The sequence below is a fragment of the Sceloporus occidentalis genome, unplaced genomic scaffold (genome assembly GCF_023333645.1).
Source record: "Sceloporus occidentalis isolate IW3139 unplaced genomic scaffold, rSceOcc1.0.p SCAF_4, whole genome shotgun sequence".
In the NCBI taxonomy this organism is placed as follows: domain Eukaryota; kingdom Metazoa; phylum Chordata; class Lepidosauria; order Squamata; family Phrynosomatidae; genus Sceloporus; species Sceloporus occidentalis.
In genome coordinates, this window is record NW_028316984.1 from 81,688,787 (window position 1) to 81,710,604 (window position 21,818).

Genomic DNA, 21,818 nt, shown 5'->3' on the forward strand with positions numbered 1-21,818 from the left:
TGGGAAAATCCAGAATTAGATGCTGGTAGACATGACAAATTATATTAGTGAATTACCAGATATACTCAACTATAAGTTGATCTCATTTATAAGTCGAAGGCAGGTTTGGGGGCCAAAATTATGTATTTTGATATATCCCATGGATAAGTCAAGGGTAAAAGTTAGAGGCATATAATGAAGGATGTAAAGGATGAAACAAAAGAAAACAATGGCAAAGAACTTGCAAAATTCCAACAGACATATTTGTGCTCATACAAAAGACTGGGTGGATGAGAGAGTAGAAGGAGGTCAGTGCTTCCAGGGCAGATTAAACTCTTGCTTGTTTTTGAGTCAATTTTTAAATCTAAATTTCTGGACTTATATATGAGTATATACAGTAGTAATTATATAAGTATTACATTATAGAAGCCAGCATGGTGTGGTGGTTGGAGTATGCCTCTGGAGAACACTGTAAGCTTCATAGACAAAACTCTCTTTTGTCAGAGGCATATATTTACAGTGCGCCCACGTCATACGTGGGAACATTTTATGTGGCTTTCATCTTATGCTAAAAGCCACACAGTGGGAGAATGAATGGCGTGTGCACCGCACCGCACGTCATGCATGAGACCCATTATAGCCAATGGGGTTTGAGCATACGTACTATTTGCCTTACGGAACGGAACCCCCGCGTAAAGTAAGGGTGCACTGTAAATATAAGCATGAAGTATAATATTCTGTAGTACAGCTAGGTCATTTTTAGAATCATGATTTTATAATCTCATTGTGGTCCCATTTTTAGATAGAATCACAGAAGCATAGTACTGAGCTGGGATCCATATTGCTATCCATAGAGTTGGATAGTAATGCAATTGCAATATTTGTAATTGAGCTGCTTCCCCAATGAGATCTAGCCACATTCAGTTTAACTACAAGGTAAAATACTGGTTTGACTTCCGTTAAGGCTATACAGTAGATCCTCATTATACGCTGGGGTTTGGTTCCAAGATCCCCCGTGTATAACAAAATCTGTGTATGCTCAAGTCCCATTCAATATAATGAAATAATAAAATGGTATCCCTTATAAAAAATGGAAAATCACAGTTTGATATTTGAAATTTATACCTTTTTTGAACATTTTCAAACCGTGTATGCTTGAATCCGTGTATAAAAAATCCGTGTATAATAAGAAAGGCCAACTGTACTGCTATTTCTCTGAACATAAGATCCACTGTAGTTATTGAAAAGAATAGAATTTGAATATGGTACCAAAAACAACTTTTGAGTTTCTGTTCTACTTTTTTTCTAGATTTTCACAGTAAAAGACATTGAAGCAGTTTACTGATGTCTTCTTCTGCACCGTACTAAGAGTTAGCTAAAATGCCACAGCTGTTGTCTCTGAGGGATCCTCCACCAGCGTCATCACCCACTACTGCTTTGCCCAGTAGCTGTCTGGCTCCTCATTAAAAGCCTGTCTTACTTTGAAAACCATATCAGCAGCAATACTGCTATCAGCATAGACTGTCAATTCACATGAGTTTACAATTCTATGCCTACAGAAAGGCAATGCCATGGTGTGTAGGAAACACTGTAGGAAACAAAGGAATCCAGTAGGAGAAGAGAAAGACCACAATACAGATGGATTGACTCAAAGATGGCCCTGAGTTTGCAAGGCTATTGAAAACAAGAAGCTCCATCTCATTTACAGAGACACTATAAGACAAATCTGACTTTATGGTAGTTAACAACAACATACTTTTTTGTAGGTAGATTAGAAGATGCTTTAACTATAAAATATGGGATTGTATTGTTGACCTAAACTGGAGAATGTGACACATCAAAATAATGCCATTCACACAACAGGTACTAAACTGAAATAGTTATTTTATTGGTGGTGAGAGAAGAGCACAAGTGGTGAACTTAGTTACCGAACTCGGGCAAAAGTCTAAAAGGAAATGAGGAGGAAGGCATGGGCAAGACATTGAGGCACTTGAAGGTGCAGACAGTGAAGTGGAGGGTAGCACAGGGCTAATTTGGGGCAGAGAAATGCTGGAACAGGTATTTCATTAGTAGAAACCATGGGGGAGGTGGGACTAATGCTCCCAATATGTACTGAGCAATTGCTGAGCAAATTTTATCTCCTGATGTCTTTTACTTTCTGATCTTGGGATTAGAGGTCATAGGGAGGAGTGTACTCCTGTAGCCCATAATGAACTGGTATGGTGTCCTCCTCTGCAACTCATGTTGGTAGTGCTGGGTTCCTTTTCAAGGGTACATCCCATCCCATTTCACATATGTTGTGGAAGATGCAGCAGACAATGATTATATAGGTAGCCAGATCTTTCTCCACTTCAAGAAGTGTACATAGTAACCATCATCTTACTGGAAAGCCCTCAGTGGCTGTCTCCACTAGCAGTCTCACCCTACAGTTCCGGATGGAAGAGAGCTATGAACCATGGTTGCAGAGCCAAAACACCATCTACCAGAGTAAGAAGACATGCTACAAGCCAAAGCTTGTAGCATTGGTGAGCAACTGAAAAAGATGCCACCTGAAACCTTCTCTAATATTCAGAACATGATATTGTGAGCTGTGGTGTCCTCCAGAACCACCTGCTCAGAAGCCCATGAACTTGTCATGTGTGCCCACTGCATACTGGAGACCCAATACAGAAGCATTTGTAGTCTTGCAGATAGCTGAACCATAGGATTTAGGGGCCAATTTGCAAAAATTGGATAAATTGTGAAGTTGAAGGCTTTCATGGACGGCATCCATGGTTTTCTGTGGGTTTTTCAGGCTATGTGGCCATGTTCTAGAAGATTTTCTTCCTGATGTTTCGCCAGCATCTGTAGCTGGCATCTCCTGTGTCTGAACTGCTAGATGCAATTCAGTCTACATCTGATTGAAGATGGTCCTGGATATTCTGAAAGTGCTCCTAAAATGAGCATCATCCCAATCTTCTACCTTTAGCACATACAGCTTGAGTGCAAGCTCTGTGGAGCATTGCCCTAGTGATACAGCATGATCATGACTGTGGTAGACTGGGCATTTTCTAGTGCCAAAGTGATGCATCTCCACAGGACAAGTAGCCACTTCTGTGCCCATCCAGGTATTATTTTTTTTTCTGTAGTATTGTTGCTGTATTGCATGCATTCAACTGCAGCAGTTCAGAAACACAGATGGCACTCAGTTTCTTCATTGGTGGCTTGGCTTGCTCTGCAATGCACTGAAGCATAGAATACAGGACAGCTACTATCTCATCTGCCCCCCTGTAGTTGCCCTTCTGTCCACTTGGCAGGAACGAAGAGTTCATTCTGTGGCCAAAATGGGTGTGCCTGAAGAATAATCAGATATGGAGAGGGCATGCATTTCTATGGATGCACCTAATTTCTGAATGTCTGTTCTTTCTGATCAAAGTGGGAGATGAGCAAAAAAAATCCTATGTTTCTGAGAATCAGGGTTCTCCTGAGCAACTAGAATCCCATGTCTACATTTTGTTTCTGACAGCCCATGATCAAGGGTGCTACAATATGAGTTTACCCCTATTTTTACTGTCTGGGTACAATTAACAACAACAGCAAACAAACCTTTTAATTCTCCACCACCAAACCATGGGTATCATTGCCGCTAAACTGTAAAAAAGTCTTGAGCACATCTAAATGCATACACCTTTTTTTTCTATATTGTCATATTTGGATGTGCAGCTGTATCATTTCATTATGTCTTAAATGAAGTTCATTTCATTTCACTCATGTCCCTGGTTTGGTGTAACATGCAGACATATACCCGTTACTTGTGAATGGGACAGATGTGAACAACAAATACAGCTGCTCTATCACATCTTGTTTAGTCCTAATAACTAATTTAACCAAATCATATAGTATTTTCAGATTTTATTCAGTGCTATCCTATGTGTTGTTGTTGTTGTTTGGAATTCTTTTAAGTCATTGGAAACTGGGAGACAGAGAGTGCAAGTTATCACATCATAAGCTAGGTTGTTATTATTGTTGTGTACCTTAAAGTCATTTTTGACTTATAGCAACCCCAAGGTGAAGCTATCATAGGGATTTCTTGGTAAGATTTGTTCTGAAGGAGATTGTCTTTGCCTCTGTGACAGTGTGACTTGTCCAAGGTCATCCAGTGAATTTCCAAGGCTGAGAAGGGATTCAAACCCTGGTCACTAAAGTCATATTTCAATTCTCAAACCACTATACCACAGAGGCTCTCTAAAGTTGTTATTATACACCAGTTTGTATATAAGAATATATACAATACCAATAAAGAAAGTAAAACAGAAAATACTACCTCACTACAACTCTCTACTGCTGTTACTGAACTCCAGTTTAGTGCCTCTGTATGAGTTTACTTAGTATTTTGTGATGAAAATTTTGATTTTCATATGTTCCTAATCCATTTTCTAGAGGGAATGACTTAACACTTTCCAAAGGAGGTACTTAAAATGAATTGGTTGAATGCAAGTTAAATTAAGTCTGAAATAGGCATATTAATACATCTCTTAGACAAAGCGGCTAAATTTTCCTACTGTAGACTTGTTTGGGATAAGAAACACCACCTAAAACATTAGGTACTATCACTGTTACCATCAGGATGTAATCTTTCCATTCCCTTTTGATTCCTTTCCAGGTAACAATCTGACACCATTCACTCAGAACTGGAAGAGCAATGTAAGAGTCTTACTTGTTCTCCCACACTTTCTCAGTCACAAACCGACTGATTCTATATATATTTTCTTGGGGCTCTTACGCATACCACATTCCTAGAACTAGAAAGGTAAATGTCTGCATATGTACATTAAGCAGCTCCAAGAACACTTGCATTTTCAGTGGAAGTGAGGTCACTGTCATAGAGATCTGCCATAGCAACCAATATGAATACTGACAGACACAAAGGAAGAACACACATGTTCTTCCTTTGGATATTCCTGGGTATGAAGTATGGAGCTTCATATGCAGGAGAGGGCTGCATTTACATGTATCATGAAGATGCAATGCCATCCTGAGGATGCAAAGCTCCAGTGCTTTAAATGGGTGGATTGTGTGCATAGAATTGCTCCCATTCCGACAACACAGGCTCACATGTATCCCATTTTGGTAATCTACACCACTAGTCTTGAATGCTTGTTTGCGCTGTTCAACGCAAATAGGTAGATCTTGGTTTTCTTGTCCTTGTCCCCTCCCAGGTCTTGGGCTTGCAAGTATGCATTTTAAAAGGTGGGTTTTAAATTTTCAGTTTGCTTCACAAACAGATAGGGCAATGTGTTAACCTTGTTATAAACTGTGCATGGCTTTGATAAAAGATTGCCCTTCTTCCATGTTCCAACTACTTTGGGAGCAACAGAATGATCAGATCAGGCAGGATGCACTTGGCAAAGAAGGGAAAAATCAATAGATTATCATATGGTTTTCCTGGATTACTTTGACATTTACTGTGGCTAATTTCATACTTGGTTAGCAAAGTGTAGGGGACATCAATCACTTATATTTTTATAACCAAAAGGGCTTCCAAAGCAGCTTATAAATTGTTAATTTGACAATTCCTTGCTCTCAAGCTTAACATCTAAAAAGAAATGACACACAAGGAACAAGGGATGGCAGTGGTGGGGATTAAGTCCAGGACAGGTCAGAGCAATGGGAGTTGGTATGGAAGGAGGGCCTTCTTTTAGCCACAATAAAAATTGTAATAAAATAAAAAACAAGCAATAATAAAAATTAATAAAATAAAACAAAAACAAGCAATAATAAAAATTAATAAAATAAAACAAAAACAAGCAATAATAAAAATTAATAAAATAAAACAAAAACAAGCAATAATAAAAATTAATGAAATAAAATAAAAACAAGCAATAATAAAATTAATGAAATAAAATAAAAACAAGCAATAATAAAATTAATGAAATAAAATAAAAACAAGCAATAATAAAAATTAATAAAATAAAAAAATAAAAAGCAATAATAAAAATTAATAAAATAAAATAAAAACAAGCAATAATAAAAATTAATAAAATAAAATAAAAACAAGCAATAATAAAAATTAATAAAATAAAAAAATAAAAAGCAATAATAAAAATTAAAAAATTAAATAAAATAAGTATTTTATATTTTTAAAAATAATTTAAAAACCCCAAAATACCAAGGCAGACCTAATGGCCACTGACTCAGCTTTCCTCCTCCTCCTCCTCTGGCCCAATTCTGCCCTGGCCTTCAGGCACCCTTCCTCCGGCTCCTTCCTCCTCCTCCTCTCACCCCTCCTCCTCCTCACGATGGCTGGCGTGCGTGGAGGGAAGCGGGGCAGGTGCGCGCATGCGGAGGGAAGTGGGGCAGGCGCGCGCATGCTGAGAGAAGCAGGGCAGGTGCGCGCATGCGGAGGGAAGTGGGGCAGGCGCGCGCATGCGCGCAGATGGAAGTGGGGCAGGTGCGCGCACTGCCACTGGCCCCTGCTGAGGCCTGGGCGGCGCGTGCTGAGGAGCCCATCCTCTTTGGCCAGCTGGCCAATGACCGGCTGGCCAAAGCAAGGGACGAGCTCCTGTTTTGGAGCCCCGCGCACGCGCAAGCTTCTGCCGCCGAGGAGGAGGAGGAAGGCGGAGCCGGAGGAGGAGGTGGGTTGGCGCCGCAGCAGCCGCATTAGCGGCAGTGGCAATGGCCGGAGCGGGCCCCTGAACCGGGAACAAGGCACAGGTGGGGGCCCAAACTGGACCGGGACCGGGAGGGGCCCCCCAAAAGCGTGATTGTCACGGGGGCCGCCGGGTTATGGCAACCCTACTCATAAGTGAAAGAGAAAAATGTCAGTCCTGTCACCAGGGATGAAGCAAGAAGAGATGCACAGTGAAGAAGAAACCTAGGAACTGGACTGAAGAAAGATCACCGCTTTGTGTCTATATCCTCCTGAAATGAGCCCAGCTGTATCTATTACAGCTATTGGCTATTAAAAGATTCCCCCCCACACACACTGGGGGCCTATTTCCCAGAGACGTAATTTCTCAATGGCACTAGGAGAGACCAGTGTCAACTGCAAGTCTCTCTCTCTTCTTTGGCAGAAGTCTGAGCTTACTGTATACAAAGGGTTTGAAACTGGACCAAAAGCTATACGTTGCACATCCCTGATTTAGTGGGTCCCATCATACTCTCACAGACCTCAGCATTCCCTGCATATGCATAATAATAGGATGCATTTATTTTTTAATACAATTTCCCTCTAGATTAACATCAGTGTTATTAGAACTAATTTTTAATACTAGAAGTGCAAACCAGGCATACAAAAATATATGATACAAAAGAAGATACAAGCTCTATTTCTGGTCAGCAACCAACCATATCAGCCCATCCTTTTGGTAATAGTGCCTCTTTCTGGGGTGAGCAGAGAGTTCCATCACGACATGCATATAAAAGGAAAAGTACAGTACATGATGAGACAAGATCTGTATTTGTCTGGAATTATTTGCATCTTCTGTAAAATCAGATATGAGAAGTACAGTTGCTCTTTTAACAGTATCCTCGTCTTTGGGGAAATTTGCCTCTTTGCAGTGAAAAGTTCATGTTCCTTTCCAGTACATCAAATAAAAGTGCCCTGTGCTGGCAGAAATTCCTCTCAGCCTGACTTGGTCCCAAATGAGACAAAGCCAAGTTTGATACACAATAGGAAACATGATGTCTCCATCTCAAACCACAGAAGTCTCTTCCTACATACCACCTGTCTCAGATGGGTAGAGACATGCATTTGAAAAACGCCTGCCTAGAGATTTCCAGAAACCACAGTCTGCTCAGCAAAATCACTGTGCAAGCAACAACATGAAGAGCAATTATACAACAGTTGACAAGGAACAGGCTTTCTCCTTAATAAAATAAACCCGTTTATTTGGGGGGAGGGGGATGAAATCTCCATAAGTAGCACAACTACCTGAGAGCCAGTGTGGTGTAGTGGTTGTCTCTGCAGGACCAGAGATCGAATCCTCATTCAGCCTGAAAACCTTGGGCAAGTCACACTCTCTCAGCCTCAGAGAAAAGCAAACCTCCTCTGAACAAATTTTGCCAAGAAAACCCTGTGATAGTTTTGCCTTAGAGTCACCCTAAGTTAGAAGAAACAACCTGTAGGCACACTACAACAAACACAACTACCTGGGTATAAGGATAGAGTTCAGGTGTGTTAGTCTGGAATATTAGTATGCAGAGGGATCCCATAGCACATTTGAGGTTAATTGAGGAAAATAAATTGCAGCATAAATTTCCATAGATTCATAAATTTGGGATATTATCACATGAGGGATGTCCCATCACTGTCTCATCACTGATCCGTCAAGCCATGAGGAGAGGCAGGTAAGAAATAAAATTATCATCATCATCATCATCATCATCATGGGAAGGATTTTCACAGGAAGAGCAAATGACTGTGATGGCGCTAAAGGCTTTCTGATGAAGTTGCACCTATCCCATCATTAACCTGGCATTTACCTGTCATTTAAGCAACATTGTCTGGCATTTTGTATTAACAGAAGTTCGCATTTAATATAATGCTGTTTTAAGGATGGGTTAATGGTGGCTAATGATGGGATCGGTGCAACAGTTTGAAAGCCTTTCATGCCATCAGAGTTAAGGACAGGATAAAGATGGGATAAGGATAGGGGGAGTGATCCCGTCCTTATCCCATCCCCGTGTGATAATATCCTTAGTCCATGTCCTCACATGCATGTAGACTAAGGCTGCTGCCATGTCTGCAGAGTTATTGCAGTTTGACACCACTTTAACTGTCGTGACTCCATCCTATGGAGTCCTGGGATCTGTAGTTTGTTGTGGCAAGAGCCAAAAAGACAGACAAATGGGTCCTCAAAGAGATCAAACCTGAAATCTCCCTGGAATCAAAGATTAAACTGAGGCTGTCGTACTCTGGTCACATGAGGAGGCATGACTCATTTGAAAAGATAATAATGCTAGGAAGTTTGAGGATAGCAGAAAGAGAGGAAGACCACATGACAGATGGCTTGACTAGTAAGGAGATCACAGGTATGAATCTGCAAGAAGGAGAGTAGTAAAGCTGAACTGAGGACAATCCTGTTTAGGGAAGCATTTCCAGGCCTTACATAATTGTTAGCCTATGCTGTTTTAACCTGTGTTGTTTATTTTAATTCTTCTAATTTAATATATGTGTTAATCTCTATTGTTCTCTGTAGATATATGTGTTAATCTCTATTGTCCTGGCAGGTCTTTATTTTATTTTATTTTAATTTATTGTATGTACAGCACTGTGTAAACCAACAGCGCTTTATAAATCAATGAATGAATCAATCAATAATCAATGGAAGACAGGGAGTCTTGGAGGTGCCTCATCCCATAGGGTTGCCATGAGTCGGGGTTGACTCAAGGGCAGCTAACAATGACAACAACAAAAGTGGCACCAGAGCTCTTTCACAGAGAAGGCCAAATGTCTTGCTGTGTGCCTTTGTTTTTTTACTTATGGCAACCCTTTTAAATATGTTTTAATTTTATAATTTGTTTTGCTTTTAGATTGTATGCCATTGGCAGGCTTTTGATTCCACAGTATTTGACTGTCATTAAATTCACTGCGCTGTAAAAATAAACATCAGTAATAATACTAATACTAATAACAACAACGTATCATGGGGTGTTCTTGGTAAGATTGGTTCAGAGGAGGCTTGCCACTGCCTTCCTCTGAGGCTGAGAGAGTGTGACTTGCCCAAGGTCACCGCAGTGGGTTTAATGGCCGAGCAGAGAACTGAACCCTGATCTTCGGAGTAGTAGCCTTAACACTCAAACCACTACTCCATGCTGGCTCTCCTAAATGTCTTGCAAAACTGCAAATCTAAGAATTCCATAGCAGTTAAACTAGTGTCAAACTGCATTAATTCTGCGAAGACTGGAAAGGGATAACAACGCCTTCAATTGAAGAGTGGCTAATTAAACCGATGAACATGATCAAATTAGATAAACCTACTTGCAGTTTAAACAATAAGTCATTAACCGAATTAGAAAAAAAAGTATGGTTACCAGTGATAAAATACTGGAATAAGAAGAGCTGGCAAGATCTGATAATATAGCGCCTCGCAATGAAATGGGGTATTCACATATATGAGATAACTTTAAATACATTTTAAGAACTGTATGTTATTTGCGAATAATCTTTCCTTTTGTTATTATACTGTTTTCTTTGGAACTTTTGTATCCTTTTAATAGGCAGATCCACCAAGAATCTTATACGATTAAAAGAACAGTGATGCTAGGATGAGCTAAACATTACTGAAGGTTAAAAGCAACGTAAGTTAAGAGTTAGAAGGAAGAAATAGGTTCTTAATTAGCAACAACGTAGAATATTGCTATTTTATGAGACCATATTAGTGTACCATGAGATGAACAGATATATAACAATGCCATTATCTGTGTTTTATTTATGTGTTTTATATGTTATAAATAAAATATGAAAAATATGAAAAAAAACCCCAAACTGCATTAATTCTGCATTGCAGACTCAGTGAAAGAAAGAAATAGGGGTTTTTGCGCTATGTAGCCATGTTCTAGAAGAGTTTACTTTTTCCCTAGACTACAGTCTACTTCCTCAGATGCATATTATTTTTATTATTATTATTCAAAGATATAGCCATGTTAGTCTGTAGAATCGGTAGGCAGAGAGATCTTGTGGCACCTTTGAGCCTAGGTTAGTCTCAAAGGGGCTGCAGGATCCCTTTGCATACTGGGGATAATAAAACAGTTTCCCACAAAGCCAGGCTCAGTGCCTCAGAGATGAGGGAGGCTTCAACGGGGAAGTTAACATAAATGCCACACGGGGGCGCTGCTGAGCCATTCACTCTACTAGCAAGGCTCCCCTTTAAAGCCGGACTCTTCAACGGGGAAATTAACATACGCGCCACGCGGGGGCGCTGGCGGGACGCTCACTCTCCCACGCCACCAGTCTTCAAAGTGTGCTTGAACGCGACGGTATGGTGAGGGAGCGCTGCGCGTTCGAGGCTTGTTTGTCCTTCTCGCGTTGCCGTAGCCGGCGTTCCGTTCTCTCTGCCCCTCCTCCGTCGCGCGCGTCCAGCCACTCTCCGCCGTCCGTTACCCCTTAGTCTCTGGCATCATGGCGTCCGCCGCGGCTCCTACGGACGGAAGGCGCCCCCGGTGCGGAGGCAGCATGGAAGCCGGGCGGGAGAGGCTGCAGGACGACGGGGTGCGGACCCTCACTTCGGCCGAGCAGGTGGGGAAGCGGCGGCGGCGGCCTCCTCCTTGTCTTGTGCTCCTCCTCGTGGGAGGAGGCGGGGACTACAAGCCCCAGGGTGCAGTGCGCGCGGGACTGGCCCCTGCTCTGCCTGGGCAGCAGTCTCTCTGGGAGACCCTCCGAGAAGCGCCCCTGGCAAAGGATTGCAACCCACAAAAGAATCCGCCCCGAGGAAGCAGGCGGGAGCCTAGGAACTCCCAGGCTCCCAAGTTCTTCCTTTCAGGGAGCAGCCTCAGAGGGCCACAAAGACCTCTCCACACACTGAGCCTGCAGGCTCCTCCTCATATGGCTGCATCTCTGGATAATAGAACAACAACAACAACAACAACATGCCTCTGAGGAAGTAGGCTGCAGTCTAGGAAAGCTCTCCTGCTGCCAATTTCTTCCTTTCAGTAAGTCTCAAAGGTGCCACAAGACCCCTCTCTCTACCTGCTGACCCTACAGACTGGCACAGCTATGTCTTTGAATTCTAGGGTGATTCAGTCACACCTTTCTCAGGCTGACGTGTATTTTGTGCATTTTGGTTGGCCTGATAGAGGTATCACTGTTTTGTGGGGGTTGGTTGTTACTGGACTTGGCTAGATTGGATGTACTTTGCTATACAAAAGGATCTTGTAGCACCTTTGAGACTTAATGAAAGAAAGAGTTCACAGACCTAGCTGTGTTTGTCTGTTGAATTAATATACTGTATAAAGAGACCTTGTAGCACCTTTGAGACTCACTGAAAGAAAGAAGTCTGCAGCATGAGCTTTCCTAGACTTCATCCATCTGAAGAACTTAGGCGCAAGTCTAGGAAAGCTCATGCTGCCAACTTCCTTTTTTTCAGGTAGGTCCAAAACACACTGCAGAAATAATTGAGTTTGAGGCTGCCTTAACTGCCTTGGCTCAATGCTAGGGAATCCTAGGGACTGTAGTTTTGTGAGACACTTGGCCTTCTCTGTCAGAGAACTCTGGTGCCACAATAAACTACAATAAACTGAGCCAAAGCAGCTGAAGTGGTCTCAAACTGGATTACTTCTGCAGTGTCTTTTGGACCTTAGTCTCAAAGGTGCTGCACGGTCCCTTTGCACACTGAAAGAAAGAAGTCGATAGCATGAGATTTCCTAGACTTAAGGCTATGTCCTCAGATAGTTAAAGCTTTCCCGTGCCTTGAATCAAACATTGATCAGAATGACGACTGCAGCCAAGAAATAAGAAGACTAAGAATGGGGTGGGCAGCTGTTAAAGAGCTAGACAAGATCCTGGAAGTAAAGATACACAATCGAGCAGTAAAGTTAGAATAGTCCAAGTCATTGTATTCCCCATCACTGCGTATGGCAGGAAGAAAATAAGCTCATTTGAGCTGTGGTGTTGGAGAAGAGTCCTGAGGATCCCATGGACAGCCAAAAGGACAAACAAATGGGTCCTTGAGCAGATCAAGCCTGAAATCTCCCTGGAAGCCAAGATGATGAAACTGAGGCTATTGTACTTTTGGCCACAGCATGAGAAGGCATGACTCAGAAGAGACAATAATGGTAGGAAAGGTAGAACATAGTAGGCAAAGTGGAAGACCACATGCTAGATGGACAGACACAATTAGAGAGGTCACAAGTATGAGTTTGCAGGACCTGAGTAGAGCAGTGGAGGACAGAGGGGCTTGGAGGTGCCTCATCCACAGGGGAGTCATGAGTCGGGGTTGACTTGAGGGCAATTAACAACAACAACAACATGGCCAACATGGCTACCAACCATAACATCATGGAAAACACAAAACAGTGATGCCTTCATGGGGCCAGTAATGTATATTGTGCATTTTGGTTGGCCCCATAAAGGCATCATTGTTTTGTGGATTTTGGATGTTATAGTCAGCATGAGTTCTAGTCCACTGGAGCTAGCCTGGCATTGTGGAAATTCATGTTATAAAGTCCAGCTCAAAGACTTGTTTAATTTCCCCCCCTGACATTGCCTTTAAAGTTATGGGGGGGAAATGACAGGGCTTCTGTACTTTTTAATAGCTATGTGAAAGAGACAGTTTTGGGTAGTGTGCCTTTCTTCAGTAGGTGCATGTGCTGAAATCCTGGTTTTGACACAACTGTTAAACAGACAGGGTCTTAATGATTCCCCCCCCCCGCCCCGTAACCACCCAACCAGAGTCATCCACTTTCCATATCTTGTATTGATTTGCACACCCTGCTTCAAGATTGATCTTACCTCTTCTGTTGCAGATAATCTGTTCTAGGATATATTTTAGAGAAGAATTCTTTTGTGAAGACAACTGGAGGAAAAAGACATGCATGCTGGTGTTTCACATAGGGCCAAAATAAAGCTCCTTTGGGTCTCTTTGGAGGTATGCTGTTTAAATGACACACAGATCGTAAGAGGCCAGAAGCTGCACCAAAGCATGGCTTTGGCGTGGCTTCTGTGTTCTTAGGACGCATGCATCATTTAAATAGCATTCCTCCAAAGAGACCCAAAGCAGCTTTATTTTGGCCTGTCTGTATGGGGCCATAGTTTGCAAATTCACACCTCACTTCAGAATCTCTGCCGCTACTTCATGTTCATGGTCACACATTGCCCACTCCAGCCCTTGTTGGCATCATTGCCCCAGCAGTAAAAACCTGTATATATTCAAACAGGCTGTGTTGTTCTGGGATTTCTACGGCAACTATCCTGTGGATGAATTTGGAGAGGTTTTTGCATATATATCACTGCTGCACATGAGAACATACTGTTTGGGAAAATAGAATTTCAGAATGCTATTTTTAAAAAAAACTAGGAGTGCTGTGCATATCTTCATTAATAACACTTGCTCTCATTTTCAGTTAATTTTATGTTTGCAGTCATAATTATACTTAACCTTTTCCTGTAGAACATGCTACAACTTGTTGGAGGAAGATTACTTCATTACACTAATGTTAAAGGTGGTTGAGAGTTACATTAACAGAATTTGTCTTGGTAAAATATAGCAGCCAGATCTATTTTGAGTTTTATTCAGCCTTCAACCAAAAAAGGGACACCTGGGGATGTGGCTACTGTGCCTCACATCAGTCCCTTTGTTGCCCTTACTGCCAGTCATTTCCTATCTCCTCATCCAATTTGGCCACTGCCCTATTTCTTGTCTTAGTAATTGTTTTAATACTGGAATACTCACAGGCCTCCATTTGCCAGAAAGTGGCTGTGAAATGCTTTTCTGTGCACAGACCCCCCTCCCCATTTGTTTGAACAGCCAGCCACCTTTATAAATTTGGTGCCATCAGATTAATTAAGTACAGTTGGCCCTCCATATCCATGGATTCAACTATCCACAGCTTGAAAATATTCCAAATATACATTCCAAAAAGCAAATCTTGAGTTGGCTATTTTATATAAGAGACACTATTTTAATGTGCCATAGTATATAATGGGACTTGAGCATTCATGGAATTTTGGTATCCACAGGAGGTCCTGGAACCAAATAATAATAATAATAATAATAATAATAATTCTACCCCGCCTCTCCAACAAGATCGAGGCGGCTTGCATCAATAAAATCCATACAATATAATAGATTAAGATCTCACAATCCTCCCTCCTTCCTTAACCTCAAAGCAATGACAATAAGTACAAACATAACAAATAACTACAATAAAATACAATTAAGATCATTAAAACGATTACTAAGACAAGAAATAGGACAGACAATGGGATAATCTATAGGATGGTCCATGTCAGTGGGGGCAACTGCATCAGTTATTCTGGGAAGGCTTGTTGGAAGAGATCGATCTTGACTGCTTTTTAAAGCTGTCAAGGTTGGTAATATGTCGGATCTCCTCTGGCATATTTGGAAGCGACAGATGAAAAGGCCCTCTGGGTAGTTGCTGCCAGCCTGGTCTTTGTTGGCTGTAATAATTTTTTTCCAGAGGACCTAAGTGCATGGGGCGGATTATACAGAAGAAGGCAATCCCACAGACAGGCTGGACCCAAAACATGAGGGGCTTTAAATCCCATCTACACAAACATCCTTTCGTTGAACTGTTTTACATATAGGCCTAAATGCTGCTGTTTGGTCTTTAAACAGAGGCTGGATTGCCATCTGTCGGGGTGCTTTGATTGAGATTTCCTGCATGGCAGGGGGTTGGACTGAATGGCCCTTGGGGTCTCTTCCTACTTTATTATTCTATGAGTCTATGATTCTGTGATTCTAGTTTAGATCTATTAAACCTATGTGATTTACCTGTGCATTGACTCCTTATCTGAGAATTATTTCAGTGGCTCTGCTCTAGTTGGGACTACTCAGAATGTTTCTAGTCATAGTGTTACAAACCACAGGAGATAGAGCTGAATCTGTTTTCCATTGGAATTTGTTTCTGACAGTCTTTTGAAGCTCTCACGGTCATGCTATGCTCCATTCTGTGGAGTCCTGGGATTTGTAGTTTGTTGTGGCCAGAGCTCAGAGATGGCTAAATATCTCACAAAACTACAAGTCGCAGAATTCTACAGCATTGAGCAATGGCAGTTAAAGCGGCATCAAACTTGATTGTTTCTGCAGTGCAGATGCAGCATAGCATACTGAGTAATGGATTCAAATTACAGGAAAAGATATTCCGCCTAAACATTAGGAAGAACTTCCTGACAATAGAAGCTATTCGACAGTGGAATACGCTGCCTCAGAGTGTATTGGAGTCTCCTTTGGAGGTTTTTAAACAGGGGCTGGATGGCCATCTGCCAGGAATGCTTTGATTGTGTCTTTCTGCATGGCAGGAGTTTGGACTGTAAGTATGAGAACAGAGTTGGTGTTGTCCCACAGAGCCTGGTTCCTTTGTCTATAGCTCTGATTGTGTGGTCTGTTGCTGAGTAGCTGCTTGAAATTGGATTGTTGTTTATAAGGAAGAGCAGGTATGCCCAGCCTGGTATTATTGTCCAGGATGGCTTATAGCATTTAGCGCTCTGAGCTGGGAATGGGGGAAACAACAGCTTGTGTTCTCTTGTATTCTCTTTTGGCTTTGCTCTGTAGATTTATCACCCAAGTTGTGCAAATCTACTGATTTCTCTTCTCCACACTTCCTTGTGTAGGTATTGCAGTCTTGGAAATACCTGGTGTAAATCCATAAAATCAGAGGTCTCTGTCCAACAAGTCTTAACTGATATGCCTAGATCACCAAGCTTAGATGTAGACAATGGATTTTGGGTATGGTCTTGAGGGAAACTGAAGGGATATAGAGGTATCACCTGTCAGCAAGTTTCCCGATTAAAGTTGTGGTTATAAGACTGTTATGTGGTTCCACTGCTGTTTCCAGAAAGATTGCCTGTTGTGTGGCTAAAGCTAATAGAATGCTAATGTTCTGCTGGACTTGATTAACATGAGACCAGATAATAAAGGTATCAAGTCAGCCAGAGAAGAGGGTTTGGGAGACTTGTCTGCAAAGAAACCACAATGCTGTTTCAAGAGAAGAGTATTTAAATGAGAGCGTTTTTATATAAACAAGCCCTCTTGTGCTGATGTGCCTCAGTATGAAGCACATACAGTTAAATATAAATATTTGTTTCCACTATTGCATAGTACAGTCTTGCAAATCAAAATCAGAACATGAAATGTTGCGGGATGGAGAAGGAGGGTTGCGTTTCCAGAAGAACGGCAGAGCACTTTGTCCCTCCTCTGCAAGCCGTCTGACTTGCTTACATGCATTTCCGAGGTGCCTTTGGCTACTACAAGTGCAAGGTTAACATACAGCATTACAGCTTGAAATTATTTCTTTCCCTTACTGGTGCAATCAGTCAATAAAATGCTGACAAAAAAAATATGTAAGGCTATTATCAGGGTGAAACTAAATAAAATTACTGAGGAGGCAAATTCAGGCTCCAGGCTGCCAACTGGCTGTTCCTAGTTTAAAGGAGCAATTTCTGATTAACTGGAACTGTAATGGCATAAAACAAAATGGTCCTGGTTTTATTGTCTTTTGGCTTCCGTGATATTTTCATCGAATAGATGAAATGGAATTATTTCAAAATGGGCAAAATGTTGTGTATCTTCAAGTCGTTTTCAACCAATGGCAACTCTTTCACTGGGTTTTCTTGGCAAGAATTGTTCAGAGGGGGTTTGCTATTGCCTTCCTCTGAGGCTGAGAGAGAGTGAATTGCACAAAGTCCTTCAGTGGGTTTTCATGGCTGAGTGGGGATGCAGAATGTTGTCTCCAAAGTCATAAGCCAGCGCTCAAACCACTATGGACCTTATCACACAGGCAAAATTGTGGGTTGAAACAGCAATTATCCTGTGCAAAATACAATATCGCAATTAAAATTTTCATAAACATTGCTATTAAACAGGCAATAAACAGGTAATAAACACCAACAAATCACTTTTGGGATTTCCCCATGAATGATTTGTTGCTGTTTATTGCCTGTTCAATAGTGACGTCACGTGAAAATCTTAATTGCGACATCATGGTTTGCATGGGATAATTGCTGTTTAAACCCCCAATTTTGCCTGATTTCCCCCATGTGGTAAGGTCCTAAGGCACGCTGGCTCTGTTCAACCAATAGGGAGTATTTAAAATAGTATAACTTTTCAGTGATGCCCTTTCCTAATCTAGGGTCCTCTAGATGTGTTGGACTACAACTCTCATTATCCCCAGTCATCATAGCTAATGCTTATGCTGGTTGGGATGATGGAGCAAGCTACATCTGGTGAAATGCCTTTTTCCATATAGTTATTAAAGCCAGAGGAGACTTGTCCTCGTTTTCATGTGACCACCTTAAGCTTAACATGTCTTAAAGATACTAGTTTGGGAGGCTGTTTTAAGATCAGGAACAATCATATACTTTGTATGTGTGGTATACTTGTATACAAATATAATATATTACTGTGTCATATCAATAAGTGATCACAAAAAAATTGTTGTGACACCTTGTGACAACAGATTTGGTGTAGCATACATGTTTGTGGTGTAGATTTGACCTTTCTAGCCTATAAAAGATTTTATTCAACAACGAATCTCTTGATTTGATCGACGCTACAAGAACCTTTCGTTGTGTGCTTGCTCTGGCTAATGTAGCAACCCTTTTGGAATCAAACAGAATATACAGTAGCTACCTTTCAGTTAGGTTGTCACATTTGTTTTGTGTGGTAATTACCCCACAGTGTGTTAGTGATGTGTCTCACAGAGTCAGAGTACTTGTTTAAAGGTCTCTGTAATCTGAGGCAGAGATCATATTGTTTGTTCTAAGAGGAAGACGTTATAAACTTGGAAATGGAAGGCCCTGTAGCTTAGTAGGAAAACATATGCTTGGCAATTCCTGGAAATAAAATGGAACAAGAAAGGCTTCCATCTGATTCCTGGATTAACAATTCCTGTGGCTGATTAGCTCGGTGAGCAGTTAATCTCTCTTGGTATTAAGTGGCTGGGGAATCTGTGGTAAAAATTTGTGTGGGTGGACTCTTTGCTTTGCAATCTTTGTATATTAAGAACTCATACATATGTAGGTGCATAGATGGTAGAAATGTATTGTAATCCTGTAACTGTATTTACTGATGATGCATACCAAGTCCACTAGCAGAGTCAAAATTATCCCACAGATGCATGCCTAAAATCATTTACTCTTCACAGTAATAGAAGTAGTTCTGTTACTTCATTGGGCTAAATCCTCTCTCTTCTATCATAATAAACATTTGCAACAAGATTTTAACAGAGTAAATTATGTTTTGTAGTGTTGCAGTTTTTCTCTTGATGTGACTGGTGGCATAACATTTTGATCTAAGATAGGCTGTTAAACTCTTGTCGGGAGGATTCATTGAGTTGTAGCAACAAAGATTTTTGTAACTTCCTAAATCAAGAAATGTGTTAACCATAAGCATATTCATGTTGCACTATAATGTTTTAGCTATTGATTTATGCATTTCAGGAACTTACTCTTCTAAATATATGCCTAAAAACCAGCTGTACTGCCCTGTGGCTAAGAAATACCAATGGATTAAGTTCTGGGATAACTTTTCCAAAACCTGTTGGAGAAGTTTCTTTAAAATCTTGCTTCCAGTTTCTTCTTTCCACATAAATGTGAGTAAAAGTCTTCCTGACAAGCTGTTTTAGTCACTACTGACAGCTGAGAGCATAGACTAGCCCTGGCCAATTTTGGATGGTCCAGGGGCTAATTCTCAATGATCAGTGGCATAGAAGTGATAAATTGATGAGGTTGTGCCCCTAGGCCATGAGTTAGTGGAGGTTGCCTCGTGTTCTTTCCCTTGCTCTCTGTCTCTGCCCCACTCCAAAAGCATCAGAGCCATGGAAAGGGAAGGCCTACAGAATCAAACTCAAAGCCAAACCCACTAGTAATGTTGGATTCCATGTCCCATTTGCTCTAATCAGCAGATCCACTAAACGATAATAAAAGCTGTAGTTTAGCAACAGCACAGCCCCCCCTTGCAATATGATATTATGTTAACAACATTGTGTATTTGGAAAGGGAGCATGGATTTCTTAGTGATAATGAACAGACTTAACTGAGTATATTATTAGGAGGAAAAAATGCTACGGTGAATTTATTATTTTGGTTATATAAAATAAGCATGAATATGTTCTCACTTTGTCCATGCTCAAGTAATGGGACTTAATTACAGTCAGTGGGAGGATTAATTTAAAGTCAGTTATGGGAAAAATTGAATTCTGTATTTAAAATATCAATTTTCTAGATAGAAAAGAGATTCCACCTCAACATTAGGAGGAACTTCCTGACAGTAAGGGCTGTTCGACAGTGGAACAAACTCCCTCGAAGTGTAGTGGAGTCTCCTTCCTTAGAGGTCTTCAAACAGAGGCTGGATGGCCATCTGTCGGGGATGCTTTGATTGTGATTTCCTGCATGGCAGGGGGTTGGACTGGATGGCCCTTGTGGTCTCTTCCAACTCTACAATTCTATGATTCTATAATGATTAGTGTTTGACAGTCTTTTGTTGGTGCAGATGAAACTGAAAAAGGATTTCTTCACAATCATAGTTACTTGCTGAATGTATGTGACTCTTCCTTCCCCCCAATCCAGTACTTACTGTTGCTCTTCAGCCCACAAACTGAATCTGGGAGAAAGTGAAGAGCCTTTCCTAAAACTCTGGAGAGATGTTTTCTCCAAATCTAAACACACATCGCTAGCCAAATAATTCTTTGCATTGGAAGCCCAGCGCATTCAGGAAAATCTTGCTTTCTGTGGCCTACTGTTGCCTCTTGCTATTAAGGCCAAAGTGGCTGAAATAACAGTTGTCATCCAGTCGACACAATTACTGGTTGGATTTGAGCTTCCTTGCTGGAGGCCTGAGATGTTTCTGAAGGGATCTATGCACATTATCTCCCTCCAGAATCTGACCTTTAATGGAGAAGAGAGCCCTTTTCAAATCTGAGAGTGTGAGAAAATACCAGGAAGGTTGCCAGATTAGCAGGAAAGTGTCAGTTGAGGCTTTGTTCCCTTGTTTAAGGTGAGCTAAGGAATGAGGATGGGAATGTAAATCTGACTTACTAGCTCCAAAGGATATCTGCTACATGAGCTGGCCAGGAGTCCTTATCATTTCCCCTTTCTGTCATCACTGCCTTTCTGTCTAGCCTGTACTGGGGCACTAAGTCTGGCCATTTCAATATATTGGGGCAAGTTATTGTAGTTAGGATGGGCATACTTGGCATAGGTGCAAGTTTTTGAGAAACCTTTCCTCACAATTCCATCCAACCTTCTGACTGGTTATGCTTGAATATACTCCCTCGGAGCATGGTGGAGTCTCCTCCTTTGGAGGTTTTTAGGCTAGATGGTCATATGTCGGCGATGCTTTGACTGTGTGTTTCTGCATGGCGGGGGGTTGGACTGGATGGCCCTTAGGGGTTTCTTCCAACTCTATGATTCTGTGGTTGAACTCCTTCCTCTCTGTCTCAACTACCAACCCCATAATTAGGTTAGCTGACACACGTTTTTCAACTGGCTTTTAAACATTTTTCATTGTCTGTTTTAAATTGTTTTAGAATCACAGGGGCGAAGCAGACTGGTGGCTTGGAATAAGCTCTGGCTGCTCCAGCCATGATCAGGCTGTGAGCAGCCCAGGACTGTGGTGACTAGATGGCTGAGCTACCAGCAAGGAGTGGATTAAAGCCGCTGCTTTTGCTGGCTACTTCAGGCTGCCTTAGGCAGCCTTAAAGTGGCTTCTGGTCATTCTCTGTGTGTGTTGTGTAAATGCCATGCCTCCAAAGTGGCTGGAAGCCGCTCTGTTTGGCCCATCTATCAGGCCATAGAATCATAGAGGTGGAAGAGACCATAAGGGCCATCCAGTCCAACCCCATTCTGCCATGCAGGAACTCACACTCAAAGCACCCCTGACAGATGGCCATCCAGCCCCTGTTTAAAGACCTCTAAAGAAGGAGGCTCCCTCTCACTTTGAGGGAGCACTTTCCGCTGTCTAACAGCTCTTACTGTTGGAAAGTTCTACCTAACATTTAGGTGGAATCTCTTTTCCTGTAGATTCCATCCATTGTGCCATGTCCCAGTTTCTGGAGCAGCAGAAAACAAGCTTGCTTCATCCTCACTGAGACATCCTTTGTTTTGGATATTTTGGTTGAACTTAGGTTAATTGAAGGATTTGTTTCTGAATAGCATTTCTTACACTATAAAATAAAGTGATCAA

At 41.5% G+C, this 21,818-nt stretch overlaps 1 protein-coding gene across 5 annotated transcripts in view; it reads left to right on the forward strand.

Moving 5' to 3' along the window:
- The first annotated feature begins 10,916 nt into the window (after positions 1 to 10,916).
- FNTB (farnesyltransferase, CAAX box, subunit beta) overlaps positions 10,917 to 21,818 on the forward strand; it is a 43,256-nt gene continuing 32,354 nt past the window's right edge. For 3 of the 5 annotated variants that reach the window (XM_089520540.1, XM_089520545.1, XM_089520543.1), the window contains exon 1: positions 10,917 to 11,197. In XM_089520540.1, the coding sequence (XP_089376666.1) occupies positions 11,081 to 11,197 (117 nt within the window). In that variant the 5' untranslated portion in view covers positions 10,917 to 11,080. Of the gene's footprint in view, positions 11,198 to 12,344; positions 12,733 to 15,860; positions 15,949 to 21,818 lie in introns of those variants that run through there. The other 2 variants (XM_089520542.1, XM_089520544.1) reach the window with 2 other exon arrangements.